Source organism: Rhinatrema bivittatum, chromosome 7 (assembly GCF_901001135.1).
Source record: "Rhinatrema bivittatum chromosome 7, aRhiBiv1.1, whole genome shotgun sequence".
Classification (NCBI taxonomy): domain Eukaryota; kingdom Metazoa; phylum Chordata; class Amphibia; order Gymnophiona; family Rhinatrematidae; genus Rhinatrema; species Rhinatrema bivittatum.
Window position 1 is genome coordinate 308054386 of NC_042621.1, and position 12267 is coordinate 308066652.

The 12267-nt window shown below is 58.1% G+C and overlaps 1 protein-coding gene across 1 annotated transcript in view; it reads left to right on the forward strand.

Moving 5' to 3' along the window:
• The window catches only part of LOC115096245, a 111773-nt gene extending 103369 nt beyond the window's left edge, over nucleotides 1–8404 (forward strand). The window contains exon 7 of the mRNA XM_029610754.1: nucleotides 1957–8404. Within this exon, the coding sequence (XP_029466614.1) occupies nucleotides 1957–8404 (6448 nt within the window). The remainder of the gene's footprint in view (nucleotides 1–1956) is intronic.
• The last annotated feature ends 3863 nt before the right edge of the window (nucleotides 8405–12267 follow it).

A 12267-nucleotide genomic window follows, 5' to 3' on the forward strand; every position in this document is an offset into this window, starting at 1 on the left:
CTGCACGTAAACCGCTGCGACGGTATAGAAAAGACTTTAAATAATAAATAAAATAAATACTCTCCTGCATAAGAAGTGGGGTGCAGGTGTCTGCAGGTGCTTTGTGCCCGCAGCAGGTCCTGAAGCAGAGGTGTGGGCGCATTTTTACGTCGGAGCTCGTGAGAGAGTTTGTGGGTAAAACGCCCCCGGCAGACCCTGTCCCAGAGGCGGAGCGTGAGCACCTTCCCCTGTGTGTTCCTCGGGTGGAGAGGGGGGTGCATTACATGGCAGATCGGGGCGCACGGTGCAGGCTGGGCCTCGTGCAATAAAGATTCCTTTCAGAGGCGCGGGATGGGAACGAACACTTCTTTGACGAAGGCCCATGACCTTTGACATTTCGATCACAGAGAGGGCCTTGTGCCTGCTGCTTTCTCTTCTGTGGGGCAGAGCTGAAGGGGTGGCCGCTGCCGCCGGCGGTGGTGGTGAGTGAGAGTCCCGCTGCCCCCCTGCGCATGCTGAGCACTTGGGATGTGTAAGGGCTGGAGAGGGGGCTCTGAACAGGGGGCATCGCTCGTGAATAGCCACCCTGTGTGTGTGTGGGAAAGAGAGAAACGCTCTCTAACAAATCAATAACAATGATAGGAGAACGCGCTTCCCCTGACGTAAAGGACCCTCAGACGCACTCATTCACGTGGCCGCAGGAATGTCTCCTTTTTCTCTGGCGGTGCACGGCAGCGTTTCGGTGCGTTCTCTGCCCCCAGCCTGTGCATGGCAGTGACCCGTGGCACAAAAAGGAAGCAGGCACGAGAACTGCCCTCTCCTGCCCACAGCATCCATTCACCCTGACTCGCTGCCCATCCCAGCAAAGGAAGCAGATCCGGGGTGCAGGCAAACTTATTCACTGTTTTCAGATTCCCCGCAATGCACACGAGAACAGGAATCGGCTGTACCGGTCAATAATTTGGGAACATCGCTGCTGTGTGTCAGGTCTTTCCATGCAGCACCTCCGCGCTGAAACCTGCTCTTCCTTATTGATGGGGGACCCGAGTGAAACCCCCAGGAAGATCTGCAGTGACCAGCACAACTGACTACGTTTTAGGGTAATCTGTTTTTACTTGCATCTAGTTGGCTCCTAGCTGGGGGCTGAAATGGGACTTAAATCCTGCAGGCTACAACATAACAGGCCAGAACGAAGGCAGCTTTTCTGCACTGCTGAAGCTAACAACGAGCTAACGTTTGTTCTCCAATCTAAGCCAAACCCTGGAGCCTCCCAGAATCTGAGCAGCTAAACAAGGCTGCCTAGAGAATCTACAAACCTTAAAAGGTTGGGTCAGAGCCAAGACCCACTGAGCCCAGCACCCTGTCTCCGGGTCATATTTAGATGCTGTGTGGGCTGACAATTTCACCGCCCAACAGCCCTAGCCAGGGAACTTGTGAGCCAGTTAGAGCCATCTGACCATCAGCCCCTTTGCTATTACACAGTTACACGGACAGAGGCCTTGGGGGCTACTGAGTCCCACCTTCCTCTGAGTGCCTGCCCGATAGGAGATAAAATAAGAACATAAGAAGCTGCCACACTGGGTCACATCAGAGCCCAGCATCCTGTTTCCAACAGCGGCCAAAAGCCAGGTCACAGGTACCCGGCAGGATAGCAAAGGGCCGATAGGTTCCCCACATCCACCTTAATAGTAATTTATGGACTTTTCTCCTAGGAGCTTGCCCAAAGCTTTTTTTAAACCCAGCTACACTAACAGCTTTAACCACATCCTCTGGCAAAGGAAGAGAATGTGCCAGAACTCCCTGGGCGAGTGGTGCAGTGTGGAGTTTGGGGACGGGTTTCCCGCATGGACGTGCATGTGTCTTGCATGCTGCTTTGTGGCCCCGGAGGCTTGAGAAGTGCTGGAGTGGATCTCTTGCTGTCTTGTGCCCCGGTCTGCGCTGTGAAAGCTGTAGAACATGGGATGCTCTTCTCGACAGCAGGAGGCGGAAGGGCGGCGGCGCTGGAGGAGAGACGCAGGCTGCAGGCTCGGGAGCTGCGTCGCCGGAGCCAGGGGCCTCGGGGCCTGCAGAGGACGCTGCCAGCGCCAGCGGTGGGGCCGCAGAGCCCCGAGGCTTCGTTCTGCCCCTGCCTGTGCCGGACCCCTGCGGGGGCAGCGGGAGAAGCCGAGGGAAGAAGGCGCTTGTCGCCGAGGTGGAAAGCCACAGTGGTGGAGCTTTCCTGAGCGCCAGCGGAGATAAGGGCAGAGCGGAGGAGGGAAGCCTTATCTCTCGCTGGCCAGCACGGGCTGGGCTGACGCCTTTCAGGGAAGCGGGGCTGCTCCCGGCCAGGGAACAGCTGGGTGTCCAGCACCAGCCGCCAGTCTGCCTGCTCCCTGTGGGAAGAGAGGATGAGGATTGTGTTACCCTTCAAGAGTCCGAACAGGATCTAGGGCTTCATGAAACTGCAGCTATGACAGAAGGGGCTGCAGGGAGCGCAGATGGCCCAATAACGAGGCAGGAAAACGCCATCCTTCATCCTCGGGGTTCGGACACGGGCACGAGCGGAGCAGCGGAGGCTGTAACGGGTCGGCCTGAAGTGCCCAGCGCAGGTGCAGTGTCCTTTCTGGTGTGTGGTGACGACGAGAGAGAGATGGAAACTTCTGCTTCGGCGCCGGGTTTACCTCTCAGCACAGCCCAGGCCGTGGGCGCAGAGAGGGAGCAGGATGCAAACGGAGCGAGTGGTGCAGCGGAAAGAGAGGCCGGCGGCGCGGCGGGGGTGTCGCCCAGCCCCGAGTCCGACCAGCAGGCGAGATCTGCCCCAACCGCCCAAGAAGCGAGCAGAGACAGTCAGGCAGGAGAGCGGCGCTGCCTGGCCGGAGACGGCCTCCCTTATCCACGCGGAGCCGCGGCAGCCTCAGCCTGCGAGAGCCCGTCCTCGGACGCGGCTCACGGGGAGACCGGTGCCGGAGTATCCGCAAGGAGCCCTCCTCCTCCAGACCCCGAAGCCTTGCAGAGGGACGGGGCCCTGTCGGGATCTGATGTCCCCACTCTTGAAGGGAAGGAGGGGGACCTGTTTGTGCCACCCTTCCGGGACGTGGGGGCGGACGGGTCATCCCCTGGGCACCGCGGCCCTACAGTCAGGCAAGACGCGCCGGGGGAGTCTGCACCCGAAGCCCACGGCAAAGCTCAGCAACAGGAGGTGCTTGAAAGCGAGGAGGGCCTGGAAGGGAAGGGATGTGCAGGACCACTGGACACAGGTCCCGCTTCTCCAGCGGGCTCTCCGGAGAGCGAGCGGTCCTGCCTCCCACCCACAGAAACGTCCGACAGCGACCCTAAGGCTTGTGTGGAGAGCATGTCCTGCGGGGAGAAGGACAAGGCCGAGGACGACAGTGGAGACGATGAAGAGAAAGCACAGCTGTGTGAGGCTGGAGGGGAGAGGGACGTTTTAATTCCAGCCAAACCTGATCATAAAAAGCCAAGTCAAGAGGAAAGAGCTGGAGAGCAAGCTGCACTTATCCAGGCACACCTGAGCCCCTGTGAGACCCTCCAAGCGCTAGCAATCAGCCACCCACCACTGTCAGAGCGCGTGCAGGAGGCGGAGGGCAAAGCTGCAGCAGCTTTGCATGCAGGACGCGCTGACCCGGAGGCATCAGGGGCAGCGGCACAGGGTGACGAGAGCCCCTGCAGCCTGGGCTTTGCTGAAGCAGCACAATCTTTACGTCCCACGCCTGCCAAGCACGGAGAACACAAGCACGCAGAGCGCAGTCGCTTGGCCCTGCTGAGCCACGCCGGTGATGACAGTGGGAGGCCACCCAAAGAGGTTCTGGACAGCTTCCCGGTGCTCCCAGTGGAGCAGCACCAGGAAGCCCAGGCACCGTGCGCTGAAAAGCCAGCCAGCGTGTGTCGGGCAGTGCCGGGCTCCCCCGCAGTGACCGGGGAGCTCACAGCTTGCCCATCAGATACGCAACGTGCGCCAACTGCCGCCAACGCTCAAGAGGCATTGCCAACGAATGCCAAGCCTGCAGCAAGAGTCCCCCAAGCTCCCGGGAATCTCGGCTCCGATCCGCCGAGAGACACGACAAGGGCGCAAGGGAACGAAGGACCCGAGGGGCAACACCCAACCTCGGAGCTTGCATGTACAGCGGCGAGCGAAAGGGCGGCGAGGGCGCCCGGACCCAGCGACTCCTCTGTCCCAGCGAAGCAGAGAGCAGGCGAGGAGGTGCTGGAGAACGACGCGGCCATTCAGGCTGAGGCCTCCGGTGAACTGTGCCGCAGTCAGAGGGCAGAGGACGAACACCGGCCTGGCGCTCACGCCCTGCCTGGATCAGGGCTTCCAGCCGACCCGAGGAAGGAGACCCGGTGCCACGAAGCCGGCGCGCGCCAGGCTGTGGTGATGGAGGAGACCGCGGCTGGATCGCAGCGGCAGCGCGCTCCGGGACTCGTCGAGCGCCGCGGCCTCACAGGAGCAGCCTCGGGCGTGCAGCCGGACTCTGAGCCTGCTGTGCCGGAAGCCACTTTCCTGTCGGAGGGGCAGCAGCGGAGAACGGCAGCAAAGGAGCAGAGTGCACCTGGCCTGTGCCCTCACCCCCCTTCTGGAGCAGAGGGACCGGGCGCTCTCCATCCTCCTCCTCCTCCTCCACAGAGCAGCACTGAGAGGGCAGGCCAGGAAGGAGCCGCTGAGGTGCAGAGCAAACGTCCCGCAGAGCCTCAGCCCCAACCAGAGGCCGAGGCCACCGAGGGCGCAAGGGGTTCAGAAGCAGGGAAGAATCTTCAATTCTCAGAAAGCGAAAGCCCAACGCATGAAAGCCACGCAGGAGAGGAGGAGGGGTCGGAGCAGAGGTCAGAGGTGCGCCCTGCCGACCCCGCTCTTCCTGCCTCCAAACACCGGCAAAGCAAAAGCTCCGCCCCGCTCGCCCCGGAGCTCCCCGTGGGACCTGGCGCATCCCGCCACAGAGCTGAGGTGGCAGCGGGCGGCGTGGCAGGGCCTGCCAAGGAGGCACACGTGGAAGGCAGCAGGACTGAGGGGGCGCAGGCAGTCCCCGCAGCAGGGGCGCCTGCTCCCAGCGCTCTCCGCAAAGACCCGCAGGAAGGCGCTGCCCAAGAAGCGGTGCCGGGAAGGAGCGAAGGCGGCAAGGGAGGCGGCCCTGGGCAGACGTCCCCGCCTGGCGCCCGTCCCGCTCCTGCAGTAGCACGGGAGGCGGCTGCTGAGGAAGGCCAGCGCGCTGGAGAGGAGAGTAAAGAGGGCGAGGCACAGCACGGGCGTCCTGAGGCGCAAGGCCGCCTCGCCAACGCGTGCCGTGACGATGGCTGGGCCTCGCTGGCTGGGGCTGGCGCCAGGAGAGCCAGCACGGAAAGCTTGGGAGCGGGGGCCACAGGGCAGGACACGCTGGGCCGTCGCAGGGTGAACGCGCGAGAGGAGGTGGTGTCAGAGCAGAACAAGAGGGCAGTGACTGGCACAGAAGGCTCTCGCCCTCAGACCAGCTCAGGGCCAGAGGGAAATTCAGCTGCAAGCTCACTCGCTGCCTCTTACGATGGCCCAGACACTCAGCACTTGGATGAGAGCCTCCCATATGTTGTCCAGATGCAGCCCCCTGTCCCATCATGTGCCGGGTCCCAGAGCCTCCCAGTGCCCAACACTCACCACGAGACTACACAGGAGCCCATCCCATCATGTGCCAGTCTCCAGAGCCTCCCAGAGCCCGGCAGTCACCACGTGACTACACAGGAGCCCATCCCATCATGTGCCAGTCTCCAGAGCCTCCCAGTGCCCGGCACTCACCACGAGACTACACAGGAGCCCATCCCATCATGTGCCAGTCTCCAGAGCCTCCCAGAGCCCGGCAGTCACCACGTGACTACACAGGAGCCCATCCCATCATGTGCCAGTCTCCAGAGCCTCCCAGTGCCCGGCACTCACCACGAGACTACACAGGAGCCCATCCCATCATGTGCCAGTCTCCAGAGCCTCCCAGAGCCCGGCAGTCACCACGAGACTACACAGGAGTCCATCCCATCATGTGCCAGTCTCCAGAGCCTCCCAGTGCCCGGCACTCACCACGAGACTACACAGGAGCCCATCCCATCATGTGCCAGTCTCCAGAGCCTCCCAGAGCCCGGCAGTCACCACGTGACTACACAGGAGCCCATCCCATCATGTGCCAGTCTCCAGAGCCTCCCAGTGCCCGGCACTCACCACGAGACTACACAGGAGCCCATCCCATCATGTGCCAGTCTCCAGAGCCTCCCAGAGCCCGGCAGTCACCACGAGACTACACAGGAGTCCATCCCATCATGTGCCAGTCTCCAGAGCCTCCCAGTGCCCGGCACTCACCACGAGACTACACAGGAGCCCATCCCATCATGTGCCAGTCTCCAGAGCCTCCCAGAGCCCGGCAGTCACCACGAGACTACACAGGAGCCCATCCCATCGTGTGCCAGTCTCCAGAGCCTCCCAGAGCCCGGCAGTCACCACGAGACTACACAGGAGCCCATCCCATCATGTGCCAGTCTCCAGAGCCTCCCAGTGCCCGGCACTCACCACGAGACTACACAGGAGCCCATCCCATCATGTGCCAGTCTCCAGAGCCTCCCAGAGCCCGGCAGTCACCACGAGACTACACAGGAGTCCATCCCATCATGTGCCAGTCTCCAGAGCCTCCCAGTGCCCGGCACTCACCACGAGACTACACAGGAGCCCATCCCATCATGTGCCAGTCTCCAGAGCCTCCCAGAGCCCGGCAGTCACCACGAGACTACACAGGAGTCCATCCCATCATGTGCCAGTCTCCAGAGCCTCCCAGTGCCCGGCACTCACCACGAGACTACACAGGAGTCCATCCCATCATGTGCCAGTCTCCAGAGCCTCCCAGAGCCCGGCAGTCACCACGAGACTACACAGGAGTCCATCCCATCATGTGCCAGTCTCCAGAGCCTCCCAGTGCCCGGCAGTCACCACGAGACTACACAGGAGTCCATCCCATCATGTGCCAGTCTCCAGAGCCTCCCAGTGCCCGGCACTCACCACGAGACTACACAGGAGCCCATCCCATCATGTGCCAGTCTCCAGAGCCTCCCAGTGCCCGGCACTCACCACGAGACTACACAGGAGCCCATCCCATCATGTGCCAGTCTCCAGAGCCTCCCAGAGCCCGGCAGTCACCACAAGACTACACAGGAGTCCATCCCATCATGTGCCAGTCTCCAGAGCCTCCCAGAGCCCGGCAGTCACCACGAGACTACACAGGAGCCCGTCCCATCATGTGCCGGTCCCCAGAGCCTCCCAGTGCCCGGCAGTCACCACAAGACTACACAGGAGCCCATCCCATCATGTGCCAGTCTCCAGAGCCTCCCAGAGCCCGGCAGTCACCACGAGACTACACAGGAGCCCATCCCATCATGTGCCAGTCTCCAGAGCCTCCCAGAGCCCGGCACTCACCACGTGACTACACAGGAGCCCATCCCATCATGTGCCAGTCTCCAGAGCCTCCCAGAGCCCGGCAGTCACCACGTGACTACACAGGAGCCCATCCCATCGTGTGCCAGTCTCCAGAGCCTCCCAGAGCCCGGCAGTCACCACGAGACTACACAGGAGCCCGTCCCATCGTGTGCCAGTCTCCAGAGCCTCCCAGAGCCCGGCAGTCACCACGTGACTACACAGGAGCCCATCCCATCGTGTGCCAGTCTCCAGAGCCTCCCAGAGCCCGGCAGTCACCACGAGACTACACAGGAGCCCGTCCCATCGTGTGCCAGTCTCCAGAGCCTCCCAGAGCCCGGCAGTCACCACGTGACTACACAGGAGCCCATCCCATCATGTGCCAGTCTCCAGAGCCTCCCAGAGCCCGGCAGTCACCACGAGACTACACAGGAGCCCATCCCATCATGTGCCAGTCTCCAGAGCCTCCCAGAGCCCGGCAGTCACCACGAGACTACACAGGAGCCCATCCCATCATGTGCCAGTCTCCAGAGCCTCCCAGTGCCCGGCACTCACCACGAGACTACACAGGAGCCCATCCCATCATGTGCCAGTCTCCAGAGCCTCCCAGAGCCCGGCAGTCACCACGTGACTACACAGGAGCCCATCCCATCATGTGCCAGTCTCCAGAGCCTCCCAGTGCCCGGCACTCACCTCGAGACTACACAGGAGCCCGTCCCATCGTATGCCAGTCTCCAGAGCCTCCCAGAGCCCGGCACTCACTACGAGACTACACAGGAGCCCGTCCCATCGAGTGCCAGTCTCCAGAGCCTCCCAGAGCCCGGCAGTCACCACGAGACTACACAGGAGCCCGTCCCATCGTGTGCCAGTCTCCAGAGCCTCCCAGTGCCCGACACTCACCACGAGACTACACAGGAGCCCGTCCCATCGTGTGCCAGTCTCCAGAGCCTCCCAGTCCACGGCTCTCATGATGTGACGACACAGAGGTCAGGAGTGCAAAGGTATTTCGTGTGACATTCAGTGGTTGCAGTGCATGGTGTCTGTGTCATGGCAAACAACTGGAAGGCAGCAGGCAGAGTCAGTCCTGGCTTGGGGCATACAGGGATTTATGCAGGGATTAGATCCCAGCGTTCAGACAGATGTTGGCTCTGTATCTGTGGTCCCAGAATGCAATGGAACAGGAGCCATGGGCACCCCTGCCAGACAGACGGACACCTGGGACGCTGCTGCCCCTGCAGCCACAGAAAGGGAGGGGCGGGATGGGGAGCAGAGCTGCTCCTCTTTGCTCTGTCCAGTCCGTGCTCTCCACGTGCCGTGGCAGAGCTGGCCTAGGACTCACTTCACCTTCCCTATGCCCCACCCTCTGGCATCGTCTGCGTCCCTTCACTCCCACTTCACATCACCTTTTCCCTTCCCCCTTCCCTCTCCCTCCCATTTAGTATCATCATCTTCTCTTTCCTCTCCCCCACCTCCCCTCCAGTATCATCACCATCTCTTCCCTCTCCCTCCACTACACGACAATCATCACCTTGTCTTCCCTTCCCTCTCCCTCCCCTCCAGCATCATCCCCTTCCTTTCCCTCTCTCCGCACCTGCCCTCCAGCATGATCACCCTCTCCTCTCCTCTTCCATTCCCTCTACCCCCTAGCATCATTACCTTTCTGTCTCTCCCGCCGCCTCTTTTATTACCTTCCCTCTCCCACAACCCCCCCTCCCCCCGTCAATGTCATCATCATCACCTTCTCTTCCCTACCATCTTCTCCCTTCATAACCAGCATTTTATTTTTCCTTTCCTCTCTTCCTCCCAACACAATCCTTTCCTTCTATTCCCTCTCCTTCAATAGCCCCAGCTTCCTTTTCCCCATGACCTGGAACTGATAAATATCGCCAGCAGAACTTACCTGGTTCTGCTTCATGGGGCCAGTAGGACCCATGAGGCTGCAAGTGACCCTTCAGTTTCATGTGGTGAGCAGTAGTGACACACTGTTGTGAGCAGTGACATTGTGCTGTGGGCAGTGGTGTTGCATTGTGGCAGTGTGGTTAGTATCATCATGTGGTGAGCAGTAGTGGACCACTGTTGTGAGCAGTGACATTGTGCTGTGGGCAGTGGTGTTGCATTGTGGCAGTGTGGTTAGTATCATCATGTGGTGAGCAGTAGTGACACACTGTTGTGAGCAGTGACATTGTGCTGTGGGCAGTGGAGTTGCATTGTGGCAGTGTGGTTAGTATCATCATGTGGTGAGCAGTAGTGACACACTGTTGTGTGCAGTAACATTGTGCTGTGGGCAGTGGTGTTGCATTGTGGCAGTGTGGTTAGTATCATCATGTGGTGAGCAGTAGTGACACACTGTTGTGAGCAGTAACATTGTGCTGTGGGCACTGGTGTTGCATTGTGGGAAGTAGTGTGTCAGTGTGGTTAGTATCATGTGGTGAGCAGTAGTGACACACTGTTGTGGGCAGTGGTGTTGCATTGTGGTAGTGTGGTTAGTATCATCATGTGGTGAGCAGTAGTGACACACTGTTGTGTGCAGTAACATTGTGCTGTGGGCAGTGGTGTTGCATTGTGGCAGTGTGGTTAGTATCATCATGTGGTGAGCAGTAGTGACACATAGCTGTGAGCAGTAACATTGTGCTGTGGGCAGTGGTGTTGCATTGTGGTAGTGTGGTTAGTATCATCATGTGGTGAGCAGTAGTTACACACTGTTGTGAGCAGTAACACTGCTGTGGGCAGTGGTGTTGCATTGTGGTAGTGTGGTTAGTATCATCATGTGGTGAGCAGTAGTGACACATAACTGTGAGCAGTAACATTGTGCTGTGGGCAGTGGTGTTGCATTGTGGTAGTGTGGTTAGTATCATCATGTGGTGAGCAGAAGTGACACACTGTTGTGTGCAGTAACATTGTGCTGTGGGCAGTGGTGTTGCATTGTGGCAGTGTGGTTAGTATCATCATGTGGTGAGCAGTAGTGACACACTGTTGTGAGCAGTAACATTGTGCTGTGGGCAGTGGTGTTGCATTGTGGTAGTGTGGTTAGTATCATCATGTGGTGAGCAGTAGTGACACACTGTTGTGAGCAGTAACATTGTGCTGTGGGCAGTGGTGTTGCATTGTGGCAGTGTGGTTAGTATCATCATGTGGTGAGCAGTAGTGACACACTGTTGTGAGCAGTAACATTGTGCTGTGGGCAGTGGTGTTGCATTGTGGGAAGTAGTGTTTCAGTGTGGTTAGTATCATATGGCGAGCAGTAGTGACACACTGTTGTGAGCAGTAACATTGTGCTGTGGGCAGTGGTGTTGCATTGTGGGAAGTAGTGTTTCAGTGTGGTTAGTATCATATGGCGAGCAGTAGTGACACACTGTTGTGAGCAGTAACATTGTGCTGTGGGCAGTGGTGTTGCATTGTGGTAGTGTGGTTAGTATCATCATGTGGTGAGCAGTAGTGACACATAACTGTGAGCAGTAACATTGTGCTGTGGGCAGTGGTGTTGCATTGTGGTAGTGTGGTTAGTATCATCATGTGGTGAGCAGAAGTGACACACTGTTGTGTGCAGTAACATTGTGCTGTGGGCAGTGGTGTTGCATTGTGGCAGTGTGGTTAGTATCATCATGTGGTGAGCAGTAGTGACACACTGTTGTGAGCAGTAACATTGTGCTGTGGGCAGTGGTGTTGCATTGTGGCAGTGTGGTTAGTATCATCATGTGGTGAGCAGTAGTGACACACTGTTGTGAGCAGTAACATTGTGCTGTGGGCAGTGGTGTTGCATTGTGGGAAGTAGTGTTTCAGTGTGGTTAGTATCATATGGCGAGCAGTAGTGACACACTGTTGTGAGCAGTAACATTGTGCTGTGGGCAGTGGTGTTGCATTGTGGGAAGTAGTGTTTCAGTGTGGTTAGTATCATATGGCGAGCAGTAGTGACACACTGTTGTGAGCAGTAACATTGTGCTGTGGGCAGTGGTGTTGCATTGTGGTAGTGTGGTTAGTATCATCATGTGGTGAGCAGAAGTGACACACTGTTGTGAGCAGTAACATTGTGCTGTGGGCAGTGGTGTTGCATTGTGGTAGTGTGGTTAGTATCATCATGTGGTGAGCAGTAGTGACACACTGTTGTGAGCAGTAACATTGTGCTGTGGGCAGTGGTGTTGCATTGTGGGAAGTAGTGTTTCAGTGTGGTTAGTATCATATGGCGAGCAGTAGTGACACACTGTTGTGAGCAGTAACATTGTGCTGTGGGCAGTGGTGTTGCATTGTGGCAGTGTGGTTAGTATCATCATGTGGTGAGCAGTAGTGACACACTGTTGTGAGCAGTAACATTGTGCTGTGGGCAGTGGTGTTGCATTGTGGCAGTGTGGTTAGTATCATCATGTGGTGAGCAGTAGTGACACACTGTTGTGTGCAGTAACATTGTGCTGTGGGCAGTGGTGTTGCATTGTGGCAGTGTGGTTAGTATCATCATGTGGTGAGCAGTAGTGACACGCTGTTGTGAGCAGTAACATTGTGCTGTGGGCAGTGGTGTTGCATTGTGGTAGTGTGGTTAGTATCATCATGTGGTGAGCAGTAATGACACATAGCTGTGAGCAGTAACATTGTGCTGTGGGCAGTGGTGTTGCATTGTGGTAGTGTGGTTAGTATCATCATGTGGTGAGCAGTAATGACACAAAGCTGTGAGCAGTAACATTGTGCTGTGGGCAGTGGTGTTGCATTGTGGTAGTGTGGTTAGTATCATCATGTGGTGAGCAGAAGTGACACACTGTTGTGAGCAGTAACATTGTGCTGTGGGCAGTTTTGTTGCATTGTGGCAGTGTGGTTAGTATCATCATGTGGTGAGCAGTAGTGACACACTGTTGTGAGCAGTAACATTGTGCTGTGGGCAGTGGTGTTGC